The following is a 16,916-nucleotide window of genomic DNA, read 5'->3' on the forward strand; positions in this document are numbered from 1 at the left end:
AGGGCGTGTCTGTAGATCACATGGTGTACTTTTTGAAGTGACTCTGACAGTGTTCCATAGCAGTTAATGCAGCATAGCAGTTAACGGAGAAAAGAAGCATACAGAGCAGTAATTCTGGGTCTGACTTCTTTTGATCTTCAGACAGCTCACACAAATGATGTTTCCCTTGGCTAATCCCTATATCAAGTTAACTGAAACCACTTGCATATTCAGATTTAAGATTACTGAAAAAATGAAACATCTGCAAGAAAATTCGTGTACATAATCCAGCACTTTCACTGAAGAATTTTTATTTTATGCTTGAATTGATTTCACTGCATTTTATAAATCTAAAAAAAATAAATATTTGTTCACAGCTGAAAGTCACATACTATCAAGAACACATAAACATTCAGAAACTGAAGCCAGAGACACCCCCCACCCCGCTCACCAATTCACATGTTCAATTCAACATGATCCTCTCAAAAGAAGTCCTTCTGAAGTTCTATGAGGGCCTTTGAAAAATTATCCGATAAAGTGAAAATTCAACCAGAATGCCAAAAGTATTCCTCCAGCATATGAGAATGAGAACAAATGATTATATCCTGGCTTTGCTGAAATTATGGTCAAAAAAAGTAGAGATTTTGCCAAGAGGGTGCAAGGTAAGTAATTATAACTCCTAGATCAGGGGTGGCCAACCTATGGAACATTTGGAGCACCATAGGTTGGCCATCCCTGTCCTAAATAATTTTAACTATATAGCTGCCAAGTATTGAGCTCCAATATTAAATGATGGATCTCTTCATAATTTTTTATTGATTGTTAGTTCCTTCATGGGATGTTACTTCCTTTGAACCGTATTGATCATCTTTATGCTGGTTCCACCATGAAAAGGCTGCCACACAAACTATTTCTAGTGTCATGGTTTTCGTCCTCGGATTTTCACATGAAACTAGAGACGGATGACCAACTCTGGCCCGAGAAGTGGTGTCCCCATCCCACCCCGCCGCTTTTGGTTTCTGAAGCCCCAAGTCAGTGATAGGCAAGAGAAACTCTACTGCTACTGAAGCTTAGCTATTTTATTACAAAACCGTATTTACAAAATGAAAAATAATCAGAATGTGACTTAGTTGCAGTGATTTAAAAAATTTAAGCACATCTTTTCACACGCACAGCAAGTCAATTTGCAATATGTGAAGTACTAGAATTTAGGGAAACTTTAGTTTTATTCAAAAATTGAATTTTTATTGTTCAGATGGAAAATGTGGCTCCAGAAGTTCCTATCAACAATACATTTCTGTAAGGGTTTTGGACTGCCATACGGAATCCGATAACAGGATATGTTCACAAATAACTTATACCGTCACCGTCCGCCATATCATTGAACTTGCTACTGCAGATCAGATACAGCAAAGTAAGTGTTCCCACAATATGCAAAGCTAATGAGTTCTCATCTTCAACAAGTTATACTAAGTTGAAGCCTTCGTAGTGATCAATAGCCTGGATCAGCTTAGATTGGAGTAGTGCCTTATCTGTGTATTTTGGAAGATCAAGAAGATTAAAACATGTGTGGGCCACTGGAAGATATTCATCTCCACCTCCGGTTGGCTGAATCACGAGACTAAGACTCTTCATCCCAAGAATAGGAATACGGTCACTACCTGTCAAGAATACTACCAAGGAAAAAAATTAATGAGAAGTTCTGGAATGAAGACCAGCACTTTATCACAAACTACAACTATACAATTCCTGGTACTTTTCTGCATCCTAACCGCTCGCTTTCTAGACTGAAGAAGCACAAAATAGCAAGCTACTGAAAGTATAAAGTAATTAGTCACTGGGTTGGCTCTGACCATCTTTTCAGCTGATAGAAAGACAGAAGGAAGACCATGAAAAAGGTTATACTTGATATGAAAGCCATGTAACAGGAGATCTGCATTAAGGAGAGGAACTGAGTGGGGTTGAGTGAAAAAGCTAGCTGGAGCCACTCCATTTTGTGCATATATATACACACACACTCACAAGGCAAATAAAGATTTTGAGGTCAATGAATCACTTTGCATTTCTCATAGCTCAGTAAAGAAGGTGGTTTTGAGGCTATTTAATGAAATTTAGAACCTCTCTCTCAGTTAAATATAACCCACTCTTTGAAAACACAGTTCACTGAGCAGGAGACACATAAATGGTTTTTAAGCTGAATGTAAAATCCTCCAGTCCCAACTTGGATTAATTCATCATATCAATCTGGAGTTGCAGGAGTGCTTTCCATTGGTGTGATATGTGCACCCCCAGAAATTGCTACAACCTTTCCATTTTGTACACCAGCTCAGGTGATCTGTGCACACAGAGCTCACATTCTCTAGCATACAATGAAAACATGTGAACGTACCCTTGGGCAAGTCACTCAACCATTTCCAAATTCAACCCTGTGTTAACAGTTCTGTAACTAAAATGATTGCTCGTGCATCATATACTCCAACACACATTAAGTGAGAGTTAAATACAATATAATTTTGTTAGAAAGGTCAGAACCTAATTTTCCAAAGGGTTTGATTGACTGATTTGATTTCTATCCTGCCAACCTATAGAAGATACTGTCTGAAGGAGGAAAAACAAACTCCATTTCACGTACCAGTGAATCTGTCTTAATTAAAGAAAACAAATTTGCTAATACACAAGTTATTTGGATAAAGTTAACATCTGACTAACCAAAATTTAACTCTAGCCAATTTTAAGTGACAGGCCAATGATTTCAATGAAGGATTGACTTCGTAATCCTTGTCATTCTGTATTCCTTTCTTCCGCATCTTCTCATACATCCTCAAAACTTTTCCATAGTAAGGAAAGCACAAATAACTATAGATACAAGAAAACTAATTAGGTCTATTTCTGTAAAGAAAAGTTTCACACTTACACAAGAACTGTTTCTTCTTTTCCAACGGTAGCTCATGGAAAACTTCCCAGAAAATTTTAATTGTTGGATGCTCTGCCCAATATTCACCCTTGTATTCAGTGTTCTACAAAGGACAACCACAATCACACAGTCATTCCAACCTATTCACGAATACAGTGAATCTGGAAGTGCTCCATTCTCAGCATTCATATATAAACATATTATTTATATAACATATAGGATTCTTAGCCTGTAACCCAGAGTCTCAAGGATTTCTGCTTTCTCAATATCTGGGATGAAACTGATCTGTCTTTCCACCCAGCAATAAACAGCTAGAACAGACTGCAAGATAGCCGGTTCCAGTAAAATGTCTATAAAATTAATTTTAATCAATGTATAAATGTTAATCATTGGTACTATGGTAAAGTCAACTAGAATGGTAAGAAGTAAGAAATTTTACAGCCACATCCTTTCAAAGAAGACAATGAGGAAGGACTGGGCATGTCAGATATGTTATCAGTGTATTACTGAACAATCCTGTGGCGGTCTACTCAGAGCAAGCCCCACCAGGTAAAAAGGGGCTTCCTTCCAAATTGGTGAGGACGTGGTTTCCACTTTGACTGCCAGCTCTTGGAATAGTCACCTACCTTTTCTAGCTCCTTCCAATCGTAGTTTGTGTTCCCAATCACCATTGCTTGCAACTCACTGGGCTGGAAGAGCAGAAGAACTTTACCTCCACACACTTTGTGAAAGCCTGCATGGAATGCATCATATAGAGGAGCCACGGATTTATTGAAGATGTAGTTCACATAAGCATCCACAAATTCTTGCCTAAAAATCGAACAAAAGAGAAGCTACCACATTTGCTCAAGATGAGAATGTTCAAATCACAGTCTCTCTAGAAATAAACGTCAATTTAAACGCTGGTATGATCATTTGGTGGGCAGGGGAATTCCTGGTTAAGAATCATTAGGGCTACTCAGATACCACTTGGCAGCAACAATTTCCCTTTTCTAAAAAGGAATGGTTCCACTGGAGAATTTCTTGGTTGCTGCAGCGGTAAACATTAGAGCAGGGTCGAAATCTTTGCTCGCGGTATAGCCGCTAAACGCTCTTTAGGATTCTGTGGTGCTGACTCCACGCTTCTTTCCTGGGCAGCGTGGGATTCCTTCCTCACAAGAGAGACTACCGCCGCGTCGGGCCGTTCCGACGGGGAGAGGTGGAAGAAGCCGCCTCCCGCGCGAAGAAAGCTGCCTTCAGCGCCACCCCTCGAGAAGAAAGCGGTTCGTATTGGCCTCCGCCAATCACCAAAGAGAAAAAAAAAGCTAGCACCAGCCGCTCGCCTAAAAAAATCCCCGCACCGAAAGCTCGAAAGCCCTGGAGTTGGCAACGAGGGATTTTTTTTGACAGGCCGTAAGAAGGAGGGGGGGAAGCTGATTGAACAGCCGTGAAAGTTAGGAACCAGCCGAAGTAGCAACAGAAGCAGCAGAGTCGCAACAACAGCCTCGCTGCCGCCTCCCCAGAGAAAAGCGCCCGCCTGCATCCGTCCGCCCACAGAGGGGAAGGAAAGGAAGTGGACTCTGGCAAGTGCGGCTCCATGAATTCTTTTCCTGTCGGGCCCAAATGGGCTAAATGGCTCTTTGAGTCTAAAAGGTTCCCGACCCCTGCATTAGAGCCACAGTTCTCCTCAGGTTCCTGGTAAGTAAAACTGAAACTCTTTTAAGAACTTCTCCAGTCCAAGGTCCAAAGCACAGAACAGTGAAACTGGGAAAACAGTGAAACTGGAAAAGGCAAACCTCAGTTTTTAGAACTGTTTGCCTGTTTACTATCGTGACAAAAAGTAACATCTTTGCAAGTACAAACATAACTTTGCAATTAGAAAATGTGCATGAGAAGTGCAAACATGCAAGCCCCACTTCTTTTCAGACCTCTTTTAAATTCAGTTTTGAACGGTACCCTTGTTCCTACCTGACAAAATTAAGCCAACATTAATGTATTCTGTCTACATGCGCTGCTAAAACTCACCTATTCTGTTTGACAACAGGAGTATCCGTGCCGTTAGGAATCAGCTCTTTTACTTCTGTTGCACCAAAGTTTTCAACTGTGATCTGTTTCAGAATACAAGAGTATACTTTACTTTTTGCTATGGAAAAAATATCCATATTTCATATAAAGGACGCCACGCAAAATCTACATTTATAATTTGAAACAGAAAAAAAAGAACAGTAATTGAATGTTATTACCTATCACATTTGTACATAAAAAGATGCCAATGGATGACCTAAAGCTTACTGTGAAGTTGAGGCAGAAGGTATCTTCAATATCATCTTCTGGATAATCCAGCAGCTGCTGCATACTCCTGCAAGGCAAATGGCATCATCTTTCACCTCATAGTCATACACTAGCAGCATAGCCTGCATTGAGCATCTTACAGAATGTAAATGACTTGGTATTTTGCTACCGCAATCTTGTTTAGATTATTAACAGACTTCTGAGAACAGACCATCTGTTCGTTTCACTGATTCTTCAAATGCACCTGCACTGATGTTTGTACAACTGGCCCCTGAAGTGCTGCTCTTGGGGTGCAGGGATCACCCCCAAAACAGAATGAGGGGAGAAGCAGCAAATATCACCCCTCCTTCCCTCAGCTGAAATTTTCCATTGACAACAGCTTCTTAATGAAAATAACTTTACAGTTTTATCTTCTTACATTGTCGGGCTGCCTTTTTTTGGCAGCAGTCAAAGTAGCTGGTGCCCACAGATATTAGTCTCATTACTGTATTTCCAACTATGACATGCTCACCTGCCAACATCAGGCATAAGCTCTTTGAGATCTTCCAGGGTAGGTTTCTTGTTCAGGAGCTTCTTGTACAAAGCCGGGGGGAAATGAAGGTCTACAATAGTAAAATTATATATTGCTAGCCCACAGACAACACCAATCAGATGAAACAAGTCACTGTCTTCAAAGGTCTGTGAATATGAAAAAATTGAAATTAAACTAAAATAATTTGAAACGACATAGGATGAAGCCATGCATATTACTTAATTTTTAGAAGCCACATTGATATTCAACTCTTATTAGGACTAAATCATCACATTTGTATAGCTTAACACACCAATAAAAGGTGTATATCAGTTGAAAGACTGGAATCTACACCGTCAAACTAATCTTTCAGATCATACAGAACAGGGTGTGTGGTTGCTTAGTATATGCAATCTCCTCTCATGACATAACGTATATACTCACGTATAAGTCGAGTTTTTCAGCACATTTTTTGTGCTGAAAAAGCCCACCCCCCCTCGACTTATATATGAGTTAGGTGTATTTTAAAAAATATTTTAGGGTTTTTACTTTGTCGGCTGCCAGGGGGCGCAATTTTTAGCCTAGCAGCATCAAAATTTCAGGGTAATCAGGTGACACTCCTGATGATACCAGCCAAGTTTGGTAAAGTTTGGTTCAGGGGGTCCAAAGTTATGGATCCCCAAAGTGAGTGCTCTCATCCCCCATTGTTTCCAATGGGAGCTAATAGTAGATGGGGCCACATTTTGAGGGTCCATAACTTTGGACCCCTTGAACCAAACTTCACTAAACCTGGGTGGCATCATCAGGATAATCTCTTGCTGAGACCAGCCAGATTTGGTGATGTTTGGTTCAGGGGGTCCAAAGTTATGGATCCCCAAAGTGGGTGCTCTCATCCCCCATTGTTTCCAAAGGAAGCTAATAGTAGATGGGGGAAGGCTACCCTTTTGAGGGTCCATAACCTTGGACCCCCTGAACCAAACTTCACCAAACCTGGGTGGTATCATCAGGAGGGTCTCCTAAAGATACTCTGAAATGTTGGTACTGCTAACATAAACCACTTATTCCTCCCTGACAGGTTGTGTAGATATGTTCCTTCTAAAATGACACCTGCCATGTGCAATTTTAAAAATATGTACACTAAAAATAATGAACTAGTCTTTTAAAAAGCAGGGTAGTTTTGAGTCACAGTGAACAGGCATGTTCATTCCAGTTTTTATTGTAAGATCCATTGTTTAAAAATCTTTCTTACAAAAAAGCTAAGGTTTTTTGTACTTGTAAAGTTATTGTTGATACCCTATTGTTCTTGTTGACCCTCTTTTCCACTTACAGAGCTAGTTTACTGTTTTTCTTTGAAATAAATATTCAAAAACATTTAACCTACTGATGCCTCAATTAATGTAATTTTATTGATATCTATTTTTAATTTTGAAATTTACCAGTAGCTGTGTATTTCCCACCCTCGACTTATACACGAATCAATAAGTTTTCCTAGTTTTTTGTGGTAAAATTAGGTGCCTCGACTTATATGCGGGTCGACTTATACACGAGTATATACGGTACCTAAGAAAGCAGGTAATCAATACACACAATGGCAGAAAGACTAAAGAAGCATAACACAAATAATCCATACAGACCAAACTGGCTTAATACCCAAAATATATATGAAGGACAATGTCCATTTTGTGACTAATGCAATAGAATTTATGAAAAAAAGAAAGAAAGCAGAATTGATGTTCTTAGATGCTGAAAAAAAATCCAATAATATGACCTGACCTTTTTTTTTAATACAGAAAATGCTTGGAAGTCTAAATTGCAGGTCAAGATTTATGAACTGGATACAGAGTGAATGAAATGCAAAGATCTTAATAAAATTGAGTTTTAACTGACGGATTTCAAATTGAAAAAGGAGCATGTCAGGGATATCCATTATCACCACTTTTATTCATTCTTGCACTAAAAGTGTGGGCAATTAAGATTAGAGTGCTGACAGAATTTGAAAAGAAAAAGGTTTGGATTTATATCCTGCCTTTCTCTCCTGAAAGGAGACTCAAGGCAGCTTACAAGCTCCTTTCCCTTCCTTGCCCCAACAACAGGCACCTCGTGTGGTAGGTGGGGCTGAGAGAGTTCTAAACTGTGATTAGCCCAAGGTCACCCAGTAGGAATGTAGGAATGGGAAAACAAATGAGGTTCACCAGATAAGACTCCCCCGCTCATGTGGAGGAGTGCAGAATCAAACTCGGTTATCTTAATCACTACATCACCCTGGCTCTTGTGGTAACACAGCAAAAAGAACACTTATTGAGACGAATTTATAAGCTATTACTTCAACATGATACAAAAAACAAAACAAGTGAATGTAAAACTAAATACAAAACTTTGAACAAGAAATAAATGAGGCTAGAGGGATCTAGGTTGTAGTGAATTCATAACCAATATTTAAATCATCCCAGCCACGCTATAATTTCCAACACAGTCTGGCCAGTTTCAGTGCAAAGAGCTGCATATATCTTGGCATCCCCATGATTTCATGCAAGAATTTTGACTGAACAAGATGAAGGGGATGATTAACCACTACAATCCATAGTGGGTTTCCATATAATAGTTGAGCACCTATTTTAGCGTTAAAGACTTTCAAGGCTGCAGGAATATATTGATTACCACTGTTATAGAAAAACGGGTAATTGTTGAAGAACATGCATTAGCAATGGCTACTGCTGATCTACAATGAATAGTCCAGGATGTGTTATACTGGGACAGAATTCCTAGATAATTAAATTGTTTAACCTGTTCCAGTTTATGACTATTCATTTTCCATTTATAGAGTTTCCAGGTTTCAGGGAAGACGAGGACTTTAGATTTCTCATAACTCAGTTCAAGGTTATTAACTGAGCAATATTCAGAACAACAGCTCAACAGTCGATTCAGGCCCGCCTGTGTAGAAGATAACAATGCTGCACTGTCTGCATAAAGTAGAATGGGGGCATGAACTGATCCTAATTTTGGTGAACGCCCATCAACTTTAGAAAGAAACTGGGCAAAAACATTTAAAAACAAATTAAACAGGAAAGGAGTTAAGACCACCCCCACCCCCCTGTTTAACTCCCTTCTTGGTGGGTCTCTTTTCAGACAGCCTTCCAGCTATAGAGCATTTAATTGACAACTTGTTCATCTTTTTTTATATCATCAGCTACTGGCAACAGCTATCGGCTAACAGCTATTATAATTCTATGGTTTAATAGATTGTTGAGTATAATATCATATGCACACTTCCCTTTTTTCTTAAGTCTTCCACTATAATTGCAATACTTGTTTTGATTTTCTTTTTTTCTGTTTTGTTTAAAATATACACTATGGGCAAGTGTGGAGAGGCATCAAAGACAGACACTGCCTTCTGCCCAACCTCTGAAGCAAAGAAAGGAGTAACGAGGCAGTGAGTTTCTAATTGTTTTGCTCTCAACTCTAACAACCTCCACAGAAGATACCTGGATAAAAATGTGGAGCCATGTGTCATTTATAAAACATTCTGACCCAATCCAGTACTGCTATGGGCACCCACATTCTCCACAGACTCTCAAGGAAAGGGGACACAGAAAGAGCATTTGGAGGAAGCGGTGAACGAACAGCTAATACAGCAGATGCCCAAGCACCCCAAACCAGAGGATGCCAGCTAGGGTGCTCTGGTACAATGACAATGCTCCAGTAATGCCTCTGAGCCAGCCAAACAGTTCAGATGGATATGAAGCAATAATTATAACTGATTGGCAATATTTTTAACACACACACACAATTATATACCTTATCTGAGAACCAGATGAGCCTGGATTCTTCATAATACCTAAACATTCCATACTTGGGATCTAAAAGTTCTCTCATGATAAGTAAGAAGAATTCTTTGCGGACTCCTCCTGCATCAACAGCTTCTTCCCCTACAAAAATAACCTAACATTGGCAATGCAGTTAGCAAAGGATATTTTTTTACAGCATAAACAACAGAGGTTTTCTACTTGGGTATCAAAAGTTAGAATCCATCTTAAAGTTTAGAATCCATCTTAAAACTTCCATTTAAACCAGCCTTGAAAAAATATTTTACATGCGTACATAAAAATCTGATGCATAAAAGTCTAACCAAATCACACCAGGAAATATGTTATGCACGCATACTATCCGTCAAGCTGGGATTGGCCTCCGCTCCCTGATGAAACTATCTGCTATACTTAAAGGCACAAAACAGCACTTTGATCGTTTTGATTTTCTGAACGTGAAAAGCAGCCTCAAAAGGCTGCAATTTTAAGTGGAGGAAAAGGGGATGCTTAACCCTTTCCCTGCAAGATAGTTTTCTATTCACCTTCCCAGCTGCTTATTCTATTTCAGAATTCCAGATTAGGGTTTACAAAGGTAAAGAGGGAAGAAAGAACAGCTGAAGTGGCTACCAAAACTGATGCACAACAACACAAAGTTAAACACACATATGAGACGTTACCTTAAGAGGCTTCTTGTAATCTATATTTTTTGTTTTCCTTAAGACTTCCATGGCATCCCCCACAATATTTTCTCTGCGCACTATTAAGATCAGGCATGGATTGACAGATTCAAAGACTGGGAGAAAAAGAGATGAGAAATTCTGTCTGTGAGCCTGGTCAACAGCCACCTGGGAAAAACCAAGTAAAAGCCTTAGTGGTAGCAGCAGTAGTGATGGACACTGGATGCATGGCAGGCTCACTGTTCAAGGCAATCTACAGGTGGCTCGTAATTATGTTTTTCCCTTTTGCCAAGGCTAATGCTTCATTCCAATCTGCCCAGCCTATCAGAAGATCTGCCTCGCAAGCGCCCCGCCCCGCCCCCCTCACAGGTAACCAGAAAGTGGGCCTTTTCTTTCAGTAGTGGCCCTCAACTGAATAATAAGTGTGGCCATTCTCAAACCTTTTGCTATCTGGAGCCCTGAATTCCAATTGGTGACCTGCTTCTCCAAAATTCAAAGGGTAGGTGCTTCTTCCATCAGTTTCCAGAACAAGAGGCCACCTGCCTTGAGGGCCTGCCTATTGTCTCTTGGTGTTTAGCACTCACCTCTGCCCCGGCAACAAGAGCTCAGACATGAAACCATTCCCTCTGGTCAAGGAATCCCCCACCCAACACTAGTTGTAATACATGCAGCTGTAGAGAATCCCTGTGCATTTTCACTCCCTCAGTTAGGATGATGTACACACACCCAGAGGAGAGTCAGCACTGCACAGGGCCTCCCTTTTCCAAGGGGCTTAATGCAGAGCAGCGGTTTCCCATGTGGTACCAGTGAGAACACCACCACCTGCCGACATCTTTCCTAGTACCCACCAAGTGTTTTTAGAAAGTGGGTGGGATCAGGTGGGGCACTTGCCCAGCAGGGTTTCTCTGTTCTTCCCTGCATTTAGGCTTCCCCTGCATGTGTGTGTAATTCCACCTCCTGTGGCCACCATTCTGTGTCACCCTTTGTCAGAATTCCAAAAGACTACGGACTCCTGAATCAGGGATGCGTAAACAGTTCAAGGCATGCTTCAACCTCTCCTGATACACAGTTCAATACTTAATACACTAACAGCACCACTGCAAGTCCATTAAAATCTGTCAGCCATAACAACCCTGAATAATTCTGACTTCGACTTGCCTTCTGAACCAAGAGCTTTGAAATAAGCTCATAAAAGTAACTGCCGCACTAAAATGTCTGACTCACCTCCCTTTGGATACTTCCATCAGACATGGCATTGAGTTGGATCCAGTGATCCATCAGTGGAAAGAACTAATAGTTGTGAACCTTTCCCACATTCCTTCTTCCCAGTACTCTTTTCCAACCCCCAGGACAGTTGATTCCCTGGATCGATGGGGACCAATTACCATGTGGGTGAGTGAGCTGCACAGAACACTGAAGGCAAAACTGCTTTCCTGCTACTTCAACAAAGAGGGCGCATGGATGAGCAACTGTGTTCCCTTCTCAAGGCAGCCCATGTGACCATTAGCCCCATGGGTCCCAAGACCCAAGAATCAGCTTCCTTGGGGTCAGAACAGCTGGGGGAAAGGAGGTAAGTGCAGGCAAGATCCCTGATCTTTGCACCCATGGATCGCGAGATCCAAGCCATTGTCTTCTAAAAGTAGTACCAAAAAACTCTTCTGAGCTATTCTCCACAGTTTTCTGAAAACAATTTGAATTGGCTACAGATGCTCAGGTGAGTGGATATTTGCAGCTGATTATGCAACTCTTTGTGCTGAAATCAGATACCTCTTTAACTTTTATAGGGACTTATTTAATTTTGAAATATTTTATTTCATTTTCCCAGGTGACAAAAAAAGTATCTGCAAAGTTTCAATACTTAACAGCTATAATTCAAATCAAATTTTGAGTGCCACTTAATAAATCATACTTTTCCAACATGGAGATAAACAGCACACAGGACAAAGCAAACACAAAGCTGTCACAATCACCAAATATTAAGTGTGAGCCACAGTTTACTCGCAGGTTCTATGGCTCAGGATTTTGCTAAGACTGTTATGACCCAATTTTGCAGGCATCTATGAGGCAGCTGTATATCCAGAATGCTCTCCTAGACTCCTGTGCAGAAACCTGGCCTCTCTAGAGGCTGGGGTTGGGCAGGGCTGGCAGACTGCCTCAGCCACCAGTCAAGTGCCAGCTGTACTTGCCACAAATTTAGAAGCCACAGTATAGGCCAGGGGTGGCCAACCTATGGTGCTCCAGATGTTCATGGACTGCAATTCCCATCAGCCCCTGCCAATATTGCTGGCCAGACCCACTCCAATTGGCAAGACCCTAATGAGGAATTCCATTGGGGCTGGCGAAGAAGGAACTAGTGCAGCGGTTCTCAACCTGTGGATCGCGACCCCTTTGGGGGTTGAATTACCCTTTCACAGGGGTTGCCTAAGACTCTCTGCATCAGTGTACTCCAACTGTAAAATGGATAAATGTTAGGGCTGGGGGTCACCACAACATGAGGAACTGTATTAAAGGGTTGCGGCACTAGGAAGGTTGAGAACCACTGAACTAGTGCCTTCCCCACAGCTCTGATCAGTCCGGGTAAACGCATGGATACCTCTTCTGGTCCCTGATAGCATGGTATCCTCATTCTTTGAGAATGCTCTTATTCACAGTGAGGGTCATTAATGGGTTGTTTCCAAGATTTGGTGCAGGCACTTATGAGAGGTGTGGCGTTTTTATACCGAAATACTGCTCTGACTGCTTGTCTGTAAGCCTCGTTCTCCTCCGTAAATTGTCTGTGATCATTTCAATTAATCACAGCCTCTCATTTTGCTTTCTTAGCCTTCTTTGGACTTCCATTGCTTTTAATTTCAATCCCAAACTAGTGGGAATGCACTATTCAATTCCTCTTCATTTGAGTCTTGACAGAGAGTCCTGTTTGCACAGATCCAGAAATTTACTTGTCAATATAAGCACATTCAGCAGCAAGGCAGTAACTGTACACTACAACTGCCTGACTGCATAATCAGAGCACAAAAAAGGTGATTATGTGCACAATTTCTCTCCTAGGAAACCGTCTTTGTATTTAAAGAAGGACGCATCACGGTGGCAAACACTTGAGAAGCTTATTATGAAAGTACGCATTAAATTCTATCAGAGCATTTTAACTTTTACTCCATGCAGCACTTTTAAAATATCGAAACACAGAGCTATTTTACCTGCATTTGTAAGAATGCATCTGTTTGCAAGAGCGTTGTCTTCGCCTGCGCGTCAAACACAAATGGGTAGGTACAAATTGTAACTGGTACATCTGCCAGCTGGAAAGAATGGGGGAGAAATGTAGTGTTAGCAATATTTGCAACAATTCACCTTAAAACAGGGATTCTAGTCCTTCTCTTTGCTCTGCTGATTAAGCAAAGACTAGCCAGTACAGGGGTCTTAAGTTTAAGCTGTCACATCTATTTTATTAATCTTTATTTTCCAAGATGTAGTATGGAAATACGCAATCCAATCTCTGAAGGTATTTAGATTTTGTTTGTTTTAAAGGAATTGTGTGGCTGGATAATGTATTTCCTATGCAACATGGTCTCCTTATTTAATACGTCGAATAATTGGTATACCTTTTTAAGATTACATGCTGTCATGATAGTTCCACGGCTTACAGACGAGTCAAAAATTCAACATCTGATCTCAGAGCTTTTGCTGTGAAGATCAGGTAGCCCCTTACCTCATTTAATCCATGGCTGATGTCCTGCCACAGCAGGGCAGAAAAGGCAGCAGTAATTAAGAGGAAAAAGCAGTTAATTGCTGCACGTATATTCCTGTCCCCACATCCTCAAAAAGCATTTGCCTGACCTTTCCATTTCTAATAGGCACGAGTCCGCTTCAGGACACCTTTCGCAGACAGCATTGGCTGAAAACCCTCGCACAGTTATGCGGATTCTAGGAACTGCATGTGCCGTGATCACATCCAGACCCAGATCCAAAACCAACATATTGTCACCATTCTCCTTCAAGTAGTGAATCCAGTATGAAATAGCTACATTATAATTCATTAAGAGATGTGATGCTACCAGGACTGAACGAGGATTTGGGATTTCTCATTAAAGCTGTTAAGTTTCAGAGGGTAGCCATGTTGGTCTTTAACAGAACAGCTAAATTCCAGTGCAGCAGCACCTCAGAGACCAACAAGACTGTTTGGGGCATGGGCTTTTGAAAGTCAAAGGTATCTGATCATGGAAGCACTGATTCTTGAAAGCTAATAGCTCCCCACCCCCAACCTCTTGCTGGTGTCTAAGGGTGCTCTCTGGACTCAAACCTGCTGTTCTAAAATTGTTAAGTATCTCCACAAAATAGGAATTTCTCACCCAGTACAGACACAACTAGCTTAGCAAAACCACTGAATGGTCTTTCTACCCTTTGAAACTAAACTGAAATTTACAGTGTTACATTTCATTTTGTACTTCCTAGTTTTCACATCCTTCGATTCTGTTTTCCCCCCCTAATGCTGCCACATAAGAGCTCTGCTTAGCAAAGAGCTACTGCATTACATCTGAAAAAGTGTGCTCTAGACCACACTAGTCCACACAAATTAGATTTTAAGGTGTCTGCTACACTTCAAGTTGTTATGGAAATACCGCCAACGGCTGCTGAGATATATGAGTAGGGAAAGAGACACTTCTGATCCAAAAATAAAATAATATCCTCAGAGGATATGTTTGAAAAATTACAAAGAAAGGATCCTTCTATAAATGCCACTGATCTTGAATGAGCGAGTCAGATGGACGGAGGCAGATTCCATGCATTTCTTGCAATGATGCATCTGTGCAACCTCATGAGTTAAAGCCAAACCACCCTTTTTAAAAGAGTTGGGTCGGGCAACAGCTCTGAGGAATGTCTGAGAAAAAGAAAGGAAAGCCCATTAGGGCTTGAAAAGGTGCTGAGGGGGAAAGGCTTCTGGGAAATAAATCCCCCAGTACTGTTTCAGCACAGGAAACTGGCTGATAGAAACTGAAGGAGCTCTTCCTCCCACCATGGTCCAAACTGGCTATTTTTTAAACAGACATTCCCCGCAACTGCTGTGTGACTGCAGAGAAAAACAGCTGCAGGATCCCTGGATCCAATTCCTGGGAAAAAAAGTTTGGCCTTTAATCATTCATTTTGCAAGGAAGAGGAAAGTGTTTGAAGAATACCGACATTTGCATTTTGATCACTTTGATCTAGTGATGCCGTTATCTTTTCTAAAGTCTGCACGTTTTTGTTTTATAAACAACTTCCAGAGTTACCCCTCTGTATAAACTCAGGTTCTATGTTCTGACCTTGAACAGTACCTCCAATAGCATTTGACAGGAAAGGACAAACACACCCGACACTGAGATAACCATTTCCTAGAAATGTATAACCAGTAAGTGTTCCACGTTTCCAAGAAACACACTGTCGTTTCATTCTGCCTGTAAATGTATTCGGAAAATTAATCTTGACATCTTTCGTCTTCAGAATCCAAACAATATACTCAATTCATTCTAACTGAAGAATCTGGGGGTTCTGTACACACAGCTTTTTAGCTTTGGATCACAAAAGTAAAATATGAGGCAAGGGCACCAGAAGGATCATATCCAAGATTCAAATTGAAAATTAGATCATGCATCTATTTAAACAATCAATTAGAGTTGCATGATTTCTAATTTAGATTAAGGCCACATAGAAGGGGAAGATGTTTGTTCATCAAAGTAGCCCCTCCTGCAGACAAAATGTTGTAAGAACTCCCATGTTTTCTTTTAGTAAGCTACAGATGGGGGGGGGGGGGCAGTTTCAAAGCAAAAAAGTGTGGAAGTGATATGGTTAAAACCCCTCTCCCCTTCCTGTATATCCCCTATGAAAACTGCAGCCCCACCAGCAGCTGCAATTAACCATTTAAAGATGAGCAGAAGACCACAATCTGCTCTTACAAGTTTGGTGGTAGAGGAAAATGACATCCAGTCTCAGCTCACTCAGCCCATATATATATATCAAGGCAAGAGACCTGAGAGGGAGTTTGCCATTGCCTTCTTCGGCACAGCAACCCTGGACTTCCTTGGTAGTCTAACCACGCTGACCTTAATTAGCTTCCAAGGTCTGACAATATCTGGCCAGCCTGGGCCATCCAAGTCAGGGCTTTAAAAGTTTAGCATAACAAAATCTTCTGAATGAATGTTTAGGGCAAGAATAGAAGAATATAATTTATTATGGTCAAGAACCAAAATCTGCTGCTAAAATACAATATACAACTTAATAGAACAATTATCTTAGTAGCAATTATCTTCTTCGAGGCAGAACAAACACTTCCCTAGGAAACTGTTTTCTAACCATCAGCAAGACATGGTGACTTATTCACTCCTAGGGTTTAACTTAAGCGTAAAGAACAATTAAGGTCATTTTTAAAAGCTTTTGCTGCCTTGAGATTTCTCAGGTGGAAGAATTAAAAAACACCCACCCTATTCCCGTTTTTATCAGCTTTTACCAGCCAGTAGTAACCCAAAGTGAGTTTTTCAGTTTTTCATCACCAGTATTTTTACTGCTTTTCTCTACTGAACAAAGTTTGGCACTTAGCAGCCTGCTCGTTACAACTTTTTAAAATTTTGTTAATAGGAGCTCCTTAGACTTCATTTGTTTTAGTCCCAACTGCAATAGGTGAGAGATCAGGAGCATGATCCGGGATTCATGAACTGGTTCCCAAATCCTGCTATTCACAACAATGGAAAAAACAGACTGGGAAGACACCATTTTCCTATTCCCCTGGTTTA

General features: G+C 40.8%; 1 protein-coding gene across 7 annotated transcripts in view; it reads right to left on the reverse strand.

Moving 5' to 3' along the window:
* Window positions 1–252: 252 nt before the first annotated feature.
* HERC4 (HECT and RLD domain containing E3 ubiquitin protein ligase 4) overlaps window positions 253–16,916 on the reverse strand; it is a 47,213-nt gene continuing 30,549 nt past the window's right edge. For 2 of the 7 annotated variants that reach the window (XM_048506455.1, XM_048506454.1), the window contains exons 17-26: window positions 13,862–13,885; window positions 13,353–13,451; window positions 10,156–10,323; window positions 9,471–9,614; window positions 5,676–5,842; window positions 5,165–5,231; window positions 4,898–4,980; window positions 3,520–3,703; window positions 2,894–2,996; window positions 253–1,652 (exon numbers count right to left, since the gene is read on the reverse strand). In XM_048506455.1, coding sequence (XP_048362412.1) covers window positions 1,444–1,652; window positions 2,894–2,996; window positions 3,520–3,703; window positions 4,898–4,980; window positions 5,165–5,231; window positions 5,676–5,842; window positions 9,471–9,614; window positions 10,156–10,323; window positions 13,353–13,451; window positions 13,862–13,885 — 1,248 coding nt within the window. In that variant the 3' untranslated portion in view covers window positions 253–1,443. Of the gene's footprint in view, window positions 1,653–2,893; window positions 2,997–3,519; window positions 3,704–4,897; window positions 4,981–5,164; window positions 5,232–5,675; window positions 5,843–9,470; window positions 9,615–10,155; window positions 10,324–13,352; window positions 13,452–13,861; window positions 13,886–16,916 lie in introns of those variants that run through there. The other 5 variants (XM_048506457.1, XR_007245306.1, XR_007245308.1 and 2 more) reach the window with 5 other exon arrangements.

This window comes from Sphaerodactylus townsendi, linkage group LG08 (genome assembly GCF_021028975.2).
Source record: "Sphaerodactylus townsendi isolate TG3544 linkage group LG08, MPM_Stown_v2.3, whole genome shotgun sequence".
Lineage (NCBI taxonomy): Eukaryota > Metazoa > Chordata > Lepidosauria > Squamata > Sphaerodactylidae > Sphaerodactylus > Sphaerodactylus townsendi.